The 16,134-nt window shown below is 31.1% G+C and overlaps 1 protein-coding gene across 4 annotated transcripts in view; it reads right to left on the reverse strand.

Moving 5' to 3' along the window:
- Positions 1 to 273: 273 nt before the first annotated feature.
- Positions 274 to 16,134, reverse strand: part of LOC148599343 (protein Wnt-1-like) — a 43,622-nt gene continuing 27,761 nt past the window's right edge. For 2 of the 4 annotated variants that reach the window (XM_088557306.1, XM_088557308.1), the window contains 4 exons: positions 5,599 to 5,867; positions 4,388 to 4,538; positions 3,976 to 4,002; positions 274 to 2,785 (listed from right to left, as the gene is read on the reverse strand). In XM_088557306.1, coding sequence (XP_088413432.1) covers positions 2,424 to 2,785; positions 3,976 to 4,002; positions 4,388 to 4,538; positions 5,599 to 5,867 — 809 coding nt within the window. In that variant the 3' untranslated portion in view covers positions 274 to 2,423. The remainder of the gene's footprint in view (positions 2,786 to 3,975; positions 4,003 to 4,387; positions 4,539 to 5,598; positions 5,868 to 16,134) is intronic. The other 2 variants (XM_088557307.1, XM_088557309.1) reach the window with 1 other exon arrangement.

Genomic DNA, 16,134 nt, shown 5'->3' on the forward strand with positions numbered 1-16,134 from the left:
ATTCTAGCAGAAATCAAAAGAATGTAATCCAGGGACAAAGACTAGACATGGGATACAGACAAGCACAACAAAGTACATACAGTAATTAAAATAATACATACAAAGAAACAAAAGTAAATGAGCAACTCGGACTCCACTACAAACTGGAAGTATGGGCAAGGTGCACTGGTGGGGTAAGCGCCCTCTGCTTTTCTCGAAACACCCGCCGAGTTGCTCATTAAAAGTCAAGTCCGGGGTAGAAGAAAGTGTAAGTAAGTAAATGATAACAATCCGTTTAAAGTTTGGATGATTTTATTCTAAAAATAAAAAAGAAAGAGATGGCAAGAGTTTGCGATAACAGAAAAGTACATTGTATGTATGAAAATATTACGTAATTTAAGGATAACATTTCTTTAGAATGTTTATTCCAAAGATTTCTATACATTACGAAGAAACAAACACGAAGAAAATTAAAATTGTTGAAATATTATCGCTTGAAATGCTAACATACATCCAAAGATAAGGAAGAACAGATGCATTAAGCATTAATATCATACTCCGAGGATTATGCAAACGTCATATCAAGGTATTTACTGTTTCCGATTAAGGTTATACGCTGGTAAACATGTACATGTGATGGATTTCACGATAGCCGTTCTTTTCTTTTTATATGATTCTAAAGCGTCTTAGTTTTTGGCGAGATAATTTCCTTCAGGATTCAGTTGAAGATCTTTGTGGCTTTATTAAGGGACAAATGTGGAGACAGAGAATCCATGATAATATAAAACTTTGTTTAATAGAATGATAGAAGACCGAAAATCATGATCAATTATAACGGGACAAAACGCAGTTAAATATTTTCGGGAAAGATATCGTTATACTACAAAAGTGTTAGATATAACTTCGCAATCTCCTCAAAAACGTCTTCATATATACTTTATACCATAGTGTTGGATGCATGAAGGCTCAGGAGTTTTTAAAACATATATATACGCCGGCACACATATGATACTTCCAAACCATAAATAGCTTAATTCACAAAATATAAAACCTTTACCAAAAACATCAGCTATCTACGGATGGCCTACTGTATGACATCATACATCTCTCTGTTGAAGATGTTTTGGCTGACACGACTGTTAATACATATCGCAGTTGTCCTATTTTGATATCATGGTAAAATTATTGTAATTTGAAATACAAGAACATCGAGGTTGAATACTATTCCTTCAGTGTCTTTAAAACAAAACGAAAAATAAATACACAAGAATGAAAATCAATCTCACAATAAAACGGTATTTTTAATTCGACTTGTCTACAAAATTTTTGAAATGGTGATGTGTTTTTTCCTGCTTTTCTCAGGTAGGAAAAATATTTGGTTGAACTTTTTGTTCTAATGTCAATTTCACTTGTACATGTTTTGCTTTGATACAGTATATCAATGTTAATGTTATCGGAGATGTAATTATAAAACCAGAAGATTTAGCTTTTAAAAGGATAACAAAAGAAAATTAAATATGACTTATTACTGAACTTTATATACATAACTGCAACATTATGCATCTTTGGGAAGAACAATAATGCAAAATAAAACAAAAAAAAAGAGACACTCAGTCCTTTATAGTGATAAATAAGAGCACTTGTGATGATTTCTTAGTAAATGATATTAACCTTAAACACCTAAAAGTAATTAAGGAGGTAGACCTAGGCTAAGGGGTAAAACTCTTACAAATCATTGGAACGTTTGTATCAAGCCATTTTACTTCAATTTCGTGTAAGCATCAAAATAACTTGGACCGATTTCATTCAGTTATACATGGAAGCTTCAAAGGCGTTGGTATAATTGAATATAATGCAAACATATGACTGATTTCAAGAGTTATGTTGCTTACCCTAGGTTTAGTTCCGTAAAATCGTTATTTGTTTCTTTTGGCTTCAAAGGGCGCCTCTTTTCTAATGATAAAAACAAAAGAAAAACCCAACTGTTAAAAAAAAACATTGTAAATATCGATTTCGTCAGGTTTCTGTTTTGAAAATTGAATGGTGAACGAACAGTTCAGTATATATGCAACAAAACATGAAGCCCGTTTTACTGACCACGAACATTATTTTAATATGACATACCAGTGTAAGCAATCATTAACCATGAATTACAAGCAATATACAAGCCTCTATACAATTGTAAAATGATTCAAATGAAATATTGCAATATCAATATTAATTGACAACTATATACAAAAACAGCACCAAATAAATGAACAATATAAATGCATTAAATATCTAAATATAAATATCTAAAATAAGATTTGCATAAACTTTTTCACTGCTGGGTTTCTAACTCTCGAACTAAACGAGATTTCATTTTATTCATATAAGTGCCCATTATCGGTTAATCGATCACATATAAAACCATTTCTTGTTAATTTCGCTTGTATCAACAAACGTTAATTGCACGTATGACGCACTTTAGTTCTCGTGCAAATCTCACACTTAACGGTACAACACCAATGGAAAATACAGCTACAACGTTCTTTGACTGTGTATTCACTTGATGTGTAACCCCGCCCACAACACATAAGGTCGCAACCTTCGATTCCAATTGATGTTGCATTACAATATCTTCCTTTCGTTCCGCCAAAATCAATGGATGTGTCTTTGTCACAAAATGGCGGCGACTCTTCAAAGTAAACAAGATCCCGCCTGCCTGGAGGTTTATGATTATTGTTCACTGGAGCAAACCTAAATTTATTTCTTTTCCTATTTCCTCTTCCTTTCTTCTTTTTACGACGTATGCTTCCATTATTGTCTATAAAAGAATAGAGAAATATAATTGTGAATTTGGTCATGCACAAAATAAATGGCCTAAGATGATGGCATAATAAAAGATGATACCAGACAGAAGATGTTTGCCTTTTAATTTTTGAAGTTGTTCTAAGATGTCAAAAACGGCTACTGCTATTGGGTGTCGAAGCGGATTATACCTATTGCGTTTCATGAAAATCAAAAATAAGGAGTGTTTAGTCATGTTCAAAGTGTCGACAACAAAGTCGGTACTCTTTAAAAATGTCACATCAATTGAAATTTCACTATCACAAATCGACATCCTTATAACAAAACAAATGAAAGCAAATATTTTATCGTCAATAGCCAATTTTTTTTCAATTTAGTTTGATGCAACTGACATTTTCATATGTTTGTTCTCATACTTGGAAATAGCAAAAAAATGGGAATTCAAATTTGAATAATGAACAACATTCACTTGTAATAGGTATAATCTTCTAAACTTCTAGACTGGGAGTAACAGAAGTCAAAATAAATATAAAGCTTAAAAACGTAAGACAAACCGAAAAATTGTAGCAATATGGTACAAAATGTTGATTATTAAATGAGATTTGAAGTTTACTTTTCGTTTATCGTAATCAACAGCAAAGCGTCAGTGCAGGTACAACACACACACACAACCAAAGCAATACATGCAGGGTATATATTTGTTAGTGACAAGCTGCGAATTTTGTATAAAGAATGACAATGAACATCAAAGTTGAAAGAAAGATACATGTTTGCTGGAGACCTTGACCCAAAACATTTCCCATTCTATGACGAGAATAATGAATTAACACGAGTGTTGATTAATATTGTCTAAGATATTTTACATACAAAGACTTCATAAGGGGCTTTGTTGGTTGAATATGCGAATCTTGAGAAATAAACATTAATCCTAAGTATAAAAATAACATTTAAGATATAAAATACAACAAATCCTGATTTTAATCAAATAAGCTTCAAGTATGTATACCCTTAATTAAAAATAAGCAGTATTCGTCTTAATACCAAAATGATACACCGAAAAATTAAAAGCAAATAACAATCAGTACGAATTATCAACAACACACAGATGACCACCAGATGACACCAATCCATATAAGACTACGTACACAGCTACAACAGTGCTGCTAGCAGGCAATAAACAAGCGTGAGTGATACACATAGTCTTACCTTTAGGCAAACGTCTTCCGTCATTACCTAGGCAAAATGGGCAAAATGTTTATGATGTAATGTGGAAGATGATGAATTTTATTTCATATCAAATGACTTTATGTTTTCATACAAGTTCATTGCATTTATAAAACATCGAATATGATGGATATTTTGTTTTAATAAATTATGTTCAAGCTGTATTATAAAAAAAACATTTCAGCAGCCCTGCATGAAATAAAATCATTTTGATTACATCATACACAAGATGTGCTATATATCCTAAAAATGTCATCACTGTTCTCAGAAATATTCTCTTAAACTTTATCTTTATAACTTTCATAATTATCATTATCATCATTTTTATTATTATCACATGCGCCAAAAATAGAATAAAATATATTTTCCTTCATTCACTGAAAATATAACTTACCAGATATAACTTGAGTTGCACCATCGAATCTATCTTTTAACTTGTTCCCAACAGATCTGAATGTTGGTAACCTCATCCAGCAAGTTTTAATAGTACAGCTGCCAGACATACCGTGGCACTTACATTCCCTTTTCATTGCTTTTGACACATGCTGCAACGAAAATATAAGTTTATATATTGTTTGCCAGTAGAATGATCATTACTGTTTAAGTACTTTAATTCGTGGAAACCAATCTTCGTAGATTAGAGAATAAACACAAGTTCGTGAACTCTTGAATTTGTGGATTTGAGGTATACGCATTGTGGTTTTGCCTACCCACGAAAATCACAAAAATGGTACCTTAATATTGTGTTATCACAGCATTTAAACTTGTTTAACAGCAACAGTTTCAATTTATAAAATTAGATATTAATATAAAGTAAAAGTATTCATGCAGGCGTCATTTCTATACTTCCCTACTAAACATGAGAAAATCTACCCAAAGCTTTTTCTACAAGGAGAAATATTTTACTTCGTAACAATACATCCTATCAAAATGGAGAAAAGGCGCGTTTCAGAGGAGATTTTAAACCAATTGTATAATATGGAATCGTTGAAGACAAATAGTTCCTAAAAATGTCCATCAAAGTGGCGATACAGAGTTTTTTTTCCATAGCAATAAATCCTACATTAAAGAAGGAACATGACAAGCTTTTTCAAAGGTTTTGCGTACCAACGCACTAATTGTCGAACCAGAATGGCCGTATCATCTACATTTCACAACAATATATCGTACTTATCAAAAATGAAAGGAATACCAAAAGACATTAGGGGAGAAGAATCCGTAAGACCTAGTGTATGGACGGATAAACTGATATTTGGTTAGACGGATATCATTGCCATTAATTTCAGCTGCTTTTCAGCGAAGACAAAGCAAAATACAAAATTGAAATGTTATGGTTTAAATTTCTGTATATCACAATTACAACATTTTAGCAATATTTGACAATTTTGATACGTATGCATAATCATATCTTATACTTTGTATATGTGTTATGTTGTCCTGTTGTGTACATGTGCCGGCATTTTTTTAGTATCTGAAGTATTGAATAAATTGGGCTTAAGTGAATTGTTCTAAGCTTGAGTTTCTTATGTATCAGTTTAATATACCAAAAATGCATATTTCAATATGCTTAACAAAGTTGTGAATATATCTTAAGGTGATACATACAACTCTTCCAGCCTCGTTATTGTGCAAATTCAGCATATATCTGAAATCTTTGCCTTTTTCTAAAATATCAACGAATTTTCGGGAAAACTTGTGCCCAAATTTTGCATTGTCACTACAACCACCCCAATTCCAGTCCTCGGTCATGGGGGGTTCTCGCATACTATAGTCACAATTGCACGTGAGAACACTTCCTTCTGCACATGCTCGCGCTATTGCATGTGTTACAGCAGCCGATGTGATTGCATAGATGAACGCTGTTTCTCTACAGCCTGAAAAAGAAGAATGGTATTTCATGCTAAGAATGTACTATTTTTTCTAAAGTTCCACATAGATGTTAAAAAATAGCACAGATTGCGATGAAAAGTACGCAGATAGATATAAACATATTGTTATTCTAGGTTGCCAGATATAAAGAGCCGCAATAAAGATAAAATGCATTTGAGTTTGCCTCAATGTTGTTTTAGGTAGATATGTGAATACCATGAAAAAATAAATAACTTGTTACGATATGCATTTCAACATGTTTCCTTCCATGTACTATCTCAATCAGACCGATTTATTAAAAAAGATATATTATTATATGCAGAAACCAGTGTGCTGACAATTGTGTATAGTTTGTCAAAAAATAGACATAATTTCCATGAATACAGGCCAGTCTCTACATTTTCTATTTTCTTATTTGGTAAATATTAGAATATGAAATACGTTCGGCCGTTAAAGGTATTTTGTATAGGTATAGGTATAGGTATATGTAAATATATATATATATCTGTTTTGTGCATTCTGCAAACTTCAAATCCGATGAGTCAGTATACTGGATAGAGGGAGGTAACTCTATTTTAATGAGTTTCAAGAAAAGTGAAATTATTCTTAAACATTTACATTAGATAACTGAGAACAAACTAGTTTTAATCTTAACATTAATAAATGTAAACTTAACCAAACAGTCAACGACCTCGATCCTTTATCTTTACTTTTATAAGATTTTTAATCATAACATTATCTAACTTCATAATATATTTTTATCAGAATAAGTTAATGAAAGCTTATTAATATTTTCCAATAAAACAAAATCTATTATGTTTGAAATCCTAGCTTCCCATCCTACTTCCTTAGCATTATATACAATTTTCCATTATGCAGCACCTAAAAAACTATAGTCAATCGGAAAACCGGCAATAAATGAGCAACGAACCTGAAAAAGGAAAACACAGTACAAATTATCATGAGAACGAAAATACACCAAACATCTAAACATTCCCTAATGTAGAAGCTGAGATATCTGTTTCCATTATGCAGCATCTAACAAACTACACAGTCGATAGGTAAGTACCAAGTAGACGAGTGACGAAATTGGAAAGGGGAGACACGTGGTACAAGTCTTCATCAGAAAGCAATATTCCAAATATCTAAGCATTCCTATCAGTAGAAGCGGAGAAATCCGTTACGAAAGAATCTATTATACAGTACCTAAAAAACTAGTCAATCGGGAGCGACGAGCCTGGAAAGGGGAGACACAGTAAAAGTTATCATGAGAACCCAATACACCAAACATCTAAGCATTCCCTAATGTAGAAGCTGAGATATCTGTTTCGAAAATTTCCATTATGCAAAAACTACCAAGTGTTCGGTAAAAAGGAAATAAATGAGCGAGGAACCTGAAAAGGAGAGATAGTACAAGACAATACGAGAAATCAATACACCAAATAAGTAAGGAAGCTGAAAAATCTGGTACAAAAAAAAATTGTAACAGACGGGAGGACGGACCGACTGACAGACGGACGAATACTTTCATCTAAACTCATGGTTCCAAAATATTCACAAAAACAAATTTCATGTGTGTGTGTTAATTTTTCATTTGCTTAAGTCATTAAGCTGTATGACCACGAAATTTTCTCTCACGGGAAAGTTTTAGTGCCACTTAGTGCCACGCTTACAGTAATTTAGATTTTAACCATATGAGGATTTATTACTAATAATATAGTAGTTTATAACTTCAAAAAGGAGCAATTAATTTATAAATTACAATTACGGCAAATATATTAAATATCGAAAATAACATTATTATTAATTGCTTCTGAACATAACAAATTACCAGGGTAGATTCCATTAAATCACTTTGATCATCCAGTGTTTTGTTTATCAAGCACATTGCACAATTCGACTTATTATCAAATGTTCCGCCAAATGTTCAAAGTTTTACAAATGATTATTTTCTTTAAATAGTGTTATAGATGCAATAAAAGTTCATTTTTATTTCTATCACTTCCGACTGCACAAAAGTGATTTATAATTACACAAAAATTATAACTCGCCGTGAGAACATCGATTACTTACTTTTTGTACTAAATCGCAACAATATTTAAAATTGAAATGTTAAAGGTTTGATTTTTTTTCTTCTTTTGGTTGAACTTAAAATAAATTTAACAACTTATATGAGTATCAAATAAAATATTTGGTGGTTTTTGTGTTAAACATCAAATAAATAAACTTTAAGAGTCTAAATACCATCAAAGAAATGCTCCGAAGTAAATTATCCGGAACGGATACCAGACTTTGTACGAGTCATGCGGACAGAATGTATAACATTGTCAATTAATACAAAAACTCCCCATAACGGTCTGGTTCTTCAAAAATTAGCCAAAATTTACAAAAAGTTAAAATCATACAGAGATAAACTGTCTGTCAGACAAACCATCGTATGATAAATTATAAGCCAATTTAACCTTACACGCTGTTTTAATACATATCCTCGGGTGTTGTAAGTGTTGAGCAAATCTCTTAACAAACTACCAGATGAAAAAATGCACCAAGCTTTGCATTTTTATACATAAAACGATAGTCTTTTCCAGTATTGAGTAAAATTCATGTTCTTGTTCACTATGTAAGTAGTAAAGAATTTTGTATAGAGGTCTTTAATATAAGCCTGGTTATTATTCGTACTTGTAGTTGAACATTTACCCGAACTCCACAGGTGAAACGATTAGTGGAAAATAAAATGTTAATTTGTACGAAATGATGCTGTAAACTTTAATTGAAAAATATTTTTATGATATACTTATTTGTGGAGGTTATATTCATTTTATCTCCCTTTTTCATTCAATTGCGTATTCATAGAAATTAAGCCATTGGGTGATTTTAAATGTAATCTTACATATATACAGGTGTTATGGAAATAATGGCTAAAATTGCAAAAATGAAGAAATGATTTAATAGTGTTTAACTATAAATGTCGTTTAAGCTACAATACCTAAAACTATTTTGTAGTTAAAAAGTTTTCTTTTTGTTTTTTGTTTTTTGTTTTTTGTTTGTTGTTTTTTTTTTGTTTTTTTTTGTTTTTTTTGTTTTTTTTTTTTTGGCCTTTTTTTTGTTTTTGCGCTGTGTAATTTCTATTGATATTAAGGGAGGTTCAACATGAAACTGGAAAGAAATAATATTTTCCTGATAAAAAAGATTGGTTTAGTACTATAATCAAACAATTACCAAGACCTGAATTGAGTAACTCAGTGGATGATCATGCAGATTTGTATGGGTATGAAGCAACTCAATAGTAATTTTAGGGTCAACAATTTAGTGTCATATCTCCTTCAGTTATTTATATATTTGGGAGATTTGATATTCAAATAAATCATTTGACATTAGAACCTGGATCACTTTTGAATAACAAAAATGGTAGGTAAGAAGCATACACTCACGAAATATATAAAACGAAATGAAACAATATTGAGAAATCTACAATGTCAAAAGCAAGCATACAACTCCAACACAAAAAAAACCAAAACAAATATTTCAGATAACCATTTTAAAATACACGTGTACAGGTGACTTCTGAGATTCCACAACCAAAGTTTATTGAAATGCAAGGCAGTGATGTACAAAAACACGATATCCGTAAGAAACCAACTTGGTCATTTGAATGGGATACATTTCCCATTTTATATCGTATGGGGAGATAAATAGAGATATTAAAATGGGGTTATGGCTTTTGCAAGAAGAAACTAAAATTAGATAATTAGATAAATATATTCAAATTTATGAACAAAATCAATGCATTTCAAAATATAACATTGTAGTAATAGCAATGAAAAGTACAATTGGAATTCATTTCATGAGGAATAGGAAATGGAATATTAGGGAAGTGAATATGGTGTAGATACAATTTCAGAGATGAACCAGCATAATAAATGCCATTTTAAAATCATATCAGTATACAGGTTCACCGATTTTCTAATAATTATTTTTATTGTAAACGTGTAATTTGAAATATAACAACAGTTGCTTTACTGTCTATTAATTAATGCTCAAATTCGATATTCTCCTTTGAAGGGTTTTCCACATGCAAAGTGGCGTTTGGGGAAAATCAACTCTAGAAGACATTTGTTCTTTTTGTGTTCTCATAATTTCATTTAAAACACCAATTAGTGTACAATGGAGAAACATTATAAGGACTGAATTAATAATAAATATTTATTTCATTTATTACATCAGACGTAAAAAGAAAAAAAAATACCTAAGTTCAAAGAATTTTTTTTTCCAAAACAGACAACGTAAAGTCGACTTTGAAACAACCATTCATATCAAATATTGACTTTGTGTAACCGTTTGCTTTGTAACAGTTTTTTTCATTTCTGAATCACGATTTAATTTACCCAAATTGCATTAAAAATTGCGTAAATTCTTTTGATAAATAAGTACGACTACACCTGTAGAAAACTTAGGAGACCGTTTAGTCTATTTAATTAAATCTTCATTAAAGAGAATCTTTGGTCGGTACACCTGCAAAAAGTGTTTATTTAAAACTTCAAAAATCTGCTATCGCTTTACAAATTTGTGCATCATCGTTCAAAAATGTCATAAAATACTCAATTATGGTGTTTTACAAGATACAAGATTGTTTTAAATGGGTGTTTGTTGATCGTTAGCGAAAATAAGAGAATAAGATTTGAGAATGTTTATTATAACTTTGAATAAGCCCTACTATTACAGTGTCAAATTTTGTCATAAAACTGTTACATTCTTTCAAAAATTGTCATTCTTTTATATCATTGTTGTATAATTGTGAAATTCGGTATCCCGTAAATTTTAAGTGTGTTAACCCCGTATTTTTTTTATTTTGCTTTTATGAAGTCTACTTATTAACTTGTTTACAAAACCGCGATACAGGACGGTATTTGTATCATTACAATGATAGTGATAGATACTATATAATTACAATAATATTCTTTTGAAATTGAATGTTTTAAAAGCTTGCTAAATAACTAGTTTGATACATGTATTGAAATGTGTTCGTTGGAAAAAAAAGTATTGACATTATTTGTTTGATAACATTTGTACTTAAAAACCACTTGTCTTCGTTCATAATGCAGCTATGGTTTTTAAGCGCTGTGGTATAGACCAATAGTATTATACAATACTTTCTATAACAAATGCTGTGCCGTTTGCGTTGGAAAGTAAACACTCGCTTCCTTACTGTATACATTATTCCCGAAATACGTCACTCCCGCCAGAATGTTTTATTGGAGTTTTAGAGCATTTTAACATTATATGTAGAACGTCGCTGACGCTCTGACCATTTTTCTTCTGAAAACTTTCTACGAATTTTAGATTACACAGTTCTCGCAACAGGAAATACAAAAATGTCAATCATATATAACAATATACCGTGAAATGTCTATTGAAACTGTCTCTACAAAACATTGAAGTGAACTGGTAAGCTGCAGTTTACTTGTTTAATGATTTTTCTTTTTTTTTTCTTTTTTTTTTTTAATATCATCCAAAAACCAACAACTGACGAAAGTGATAACGGATTAATTGTAAGATTTATTGTAGGATATTTCTATTTTTAACACATCAAAGTTAATTGATAATCAAGGCCTTACCTGGAGGAAGAAGTGAGCAACAGACTTTAATAATGATGAATCAGTGATTCTTGGTACCCTCTCATTTCATGCTAAATCATATTTTATTTACTATTTTTATTTATCATTATAATAACAATGTCTTAATTGTTAAATTTAATTGATCTGTATATTGTTCTCATCAGACAAAATGATGTCGATTAGGTTTGAATGAATACATGTAAGATACTGCTTATAATAGTGAAAAAGTTACATGTATTTCTACTACTACCATGTGACTAACATGAGGAGTTCGGACAAATATTTCAATATTATCATGGAACATTTTCACCTTAATATAGACCAAGACAAGGAGTTAGCTTAATGTATTGAACACGTATAACATGTAGAATATAAAACACTTCGCCAGTAATTCGTATATGTGATAAGAGATTAAAATCTACTTACTAGAATAGCATAACATTGGACTGCATAAGGAAAACGCTCAATAATAAACAACACAAACCACACTGTTTTACAGTCAAATACTACTGTAAAAAGCTATATCATAGATTCATAAATACGTTCATTATATGTCACCACTTAAGGAGGTAGACCTAGGGTAAGGGATACAACTCTTACAAATCATTGGAACGTTTGTATTCGCCGTTTTACAATAATCTCTTATAAGCATCAAAGTAATTTGGATTGATTTCATTCTGGTTTAAATGAAAGCTTGAAAGGCTTTGGTGAAATTGAATATGAAACAAAATATACCTGATTACAAGAGTTATGACCCTTACCCTAGGTCTACCTCTTAAGAGAGTTACTCATTTTATATTTCAAAACTACGCATAGCCGTTTTTAAAAGATGAATATCATCAAAACGGGTTTTAGCTATTTTATTACTTCATAAATCGGAAAGCTAAAACCATTAAAAAACGTAGTGCCTGATAACTGACCCTAGAATAATTAGTGTCCAAACTGTTTACGGGGTGGCCGAACAAAGTTGTTATAAAAAGATTATAACAAACAATAACGAAATGTGTGTTTTCTAATTATATGTGTTCAGGACAATTATTAGGATGAGATGACTCCTAGATATGTTGATAGTTATCATATTAACGCCATGTAGTGGTTAGCACGAGGGTTTAACGTTGGTTTAACGGCTGATCTCTATCTATATGACAATCAACAGGAATTTTATGGTTTTAATGTAAAATTTTATATATCAATGATTATATATTCATTTAAGTAATATAGGCCGAGGTCAGTCAATGAATTTCTATCTTTTTAACGTATTATTCGAAAGATTTACAAAATATTGATAATACTTTAAATAGACTGACATTATAAGTTTAATAAACGGCATTTGACCAGTTGACATTGACATTTGTTATGCACTGTTATCATGTAGTTAGTTCTATTGCTGTCCTCGTGATAGAAAAAGAATTGTAAAAAGGCTTAATTGTCAAACTACACCGTCATGTATCACTCACTGTCTGATTCTAAAAGAGACTGAAATGTAATTTTCATGAGAATCTTCTACGATGTATATGGAACATATCATACTAGTCCTCGATTGATATTGAGCACAGTATGATTACAAGGTCATTCAGTCCTGACTTTATGAAATAACATGTATACAATTAAAAATGCATAAAATACGTCATTTTTACAGCATCGTTTCTTTCAGTATATACATTATATGTAAGGTATGATCGTGCATACTTGTTTATTGTAAGTGTAATTGTACAAGCTATTTAAGTGCATGTATTATTAGGGCTTGAGTATAATTGTAACTATCATTAATTTCTAAGTACACGTATTTCAATTGTATAAAAGTTCATACATTTCGGGGTAGCATGCTATTGCAATTACGCAGTATATTTGTTGCGTCTTAACCATAATTTTATGGCTTGGCCTAAACGATTTAATCGCTTAAGCGATAGTTGACAGGTAATTGTGATGATAACCAAACAATAACTTGTCCTTTCATGTGGTGAAACGTACCAAGAATAAGTCAAAGAATGTTCAATATTGAAGTAAATTTCTAATTTTGTGATTTGATACGATTGATAAACGATGATATTTGAAGTGTATTTGAGTTAGTCATAGTGCTGATTTAGATATAATGCAATGCTATATGTACATAACATACATCATTTGATATGTTTAAATGTAGACTATTCGCCAATATGGAAGATCATAAGTCAAGCCTTGAAATAGAGTTTAAAGCCCTGACATTTCTTTATAAAGAACCCACTAATCCTGGTTTAAAGAGGCTTTCGATAGTAGACTGAAAAACTACATAAATTAACGTAAAGGTTCCGGAGCACTTGATAGGGGTTTTATACCTTACTTTCCGAGATTAAGAGAGTAAACATATTTTTCTACATAAATTTGCGTGTTAAGTTATGATACTTGACACATTAAATGATCTTTTTGTACAAGATATATTTCAAAGCATGTCTTGGATAAGGGTGTATACCACATAAACTTACTTTGTCTTTGTTTAGTAAGGAGGGATTAATACGTAGAATTTGGGGAAGTTTGAGCGTCGAGTGTTGATACATACTTTATTTACTTATAGCCTTTTGTAGATAAAGAGCCATTCATCATATCATTTTTTCTTTGGTTGAATGAGAACATATATCTTTTATCAATACACCACAAGCTTCGTCATTAACAAGCGGTCAGACTGTCCGCATCACGCCTGTAAGTCTTAAATGAAACACAATTTGGTTTTATGGAAGGGATATGATGAAATTCGAAATAAAAGGGCATGGTCCATTTTTTTTTTTTTTTTGCAGACCATGACAAAACATTAAAAAGCATGATCATGTTATACATTTCCAAATATTTTGTGTATATTTCACAGCGCTTTGCGACAAACAAAAAAAGACGGGACTCACATTTTCTCAACATAACAATTTTGGATAGAAAATACTTATCTTTTCAGGGAAAACCAATCACTGACTTAAATGGGGAAAAAAATCTGTCGGAGTGGAAGAAAGAAACCAACACGAATATGTAACCCATAAAAATGCAATACATATACGTCATAGCAACCTGATAAAACCTACCATTATCTGCGCATCATATTCCTCTTCGCACCCAAATTTGCTTTGTTTTCTTTTGTTTTGTTTTATTTTACTTTGAAAGCAGTTCGTTCAAGTATTCATGTTTGCATATATTTATGTATACAACATGTACATTTGTACTTGCTATCACCTCATTCCAACATTGTTAATACGAAGTTCTCCTCTCAAAACCTTTACATTTTGTCTAACAAATTGGGAAAACGTTCGTAATATAATATAGTTTTAGACATATATTTTTGTGTACTGATATTGACCATTAACCTAAAATAATATGATGAAGGTGAAACCTTATAACGCTCCCGACCAGACATTAATTAAAAACATCTTTGAAATGTTTTGTCAGCTCTGATTTGGTATGTTATACTTATAACCTTCAAATATGGTAAATTGTGTAATGATGTATAGTTTTAATTGTCCTAAAGCATTATACTAATTGTCATGGTCTGATATGTCTATTGGCCTATCCGGCATTTGTAAGGAATTTTGGGTTGTCATGGTCCGAAATGTCTTGGGGTCGAATTGTCCCTCACTGGTAAATATAATGGTCCTTATAATTTGTGAAACGCCTTCAGATTTATTTTATTTAAATTAGTTCCGTTCCATTCTTGTATCATTTAATTTTGTTTATATTTCGTTTTGATTCATTTTTTTTTCAATTGTTTCGTTTCGATTATTTTCGATTTGTTATCGTTTCGCAAATTTTAAGTACCCAAGAATTTCGGGTAATATTGATTACGTAATTTTCGTAAACATCTGCACGCCATACTGCAGACTGTTACGGGCAACCCTTGGAAAAGCTATGATTAGATTTGTGCTTAATGATTGAAACTAAGGAATTTTTTCCGAGTCCGGTTTGGTTCCCAATTGCATGTATACAAGTATACGCAAATGAAGGTGCCATAATGTTGTTTTTCAGCTCCTGAAAATTAAGGTACAAACCGGATATTGATGCTTTTTCTTGCCATAAGTATGCAGAACCAAGTTGATAATACACCCATATAGGCTCTCTTCGGGGGTGTATTAAAGTAGTTTGTAAAAGTACTTAATAGTTACTGTTGTATTATAATGTTCTATATTTTCGGAGGTCTGAAGTTTATTGTATAATCTGTATGAATCAATTTATAAATTATTTGAAAAACTTTAAAAAAACCTTAATAGAAGAATATTTTGTAACTTGAATTGCAGTATTTTAGATCAGTTCCGAAGGAAATCCTTTCCAATATATTTCATATTTCAATCAGTTGAGTATACATGTATAATTATTAGCGACCATAGACAAGATTTAATACACAGCATCAGTAATATACACAATGGTTTCCTTTCGAAAAAAACAGATCCTATATCAAATTCTAGTAACACTACATGTATTTTACCATTTAAGATGAGTTTATGTTACTGAAATGAAAGAGGGGAACTTTGCTAATCTTATGCATGAAGAACTAGTTCCTATCTCTTAATATTCCCGACGAAATCGAAAACAAAACCCTATTTTGTGTCGAGACAGGACATATAGACCTGTAGTTTTTATACTCTTAGTGTCAAAAATTTTGAAGTCTGTTTTTAAGCATAAAAAAATCAACCGACCACACACAAAC

The sequence above is a fragment of the Perna viridis genome, chromosome 13, assembly GCF_037379345.1.
Source record: "Perna viridis isolate PV_CMFRI_1.1 ecotype Kerala chromosome 13, ASM3737934v1, whole genome shotgun sequence".
Taxonomy (NCBI): Eukaryota; Metazoa; Mollusca; class Bivalvia; order Mytilida; family Mytilidae; genus Perna; species Perna viridis.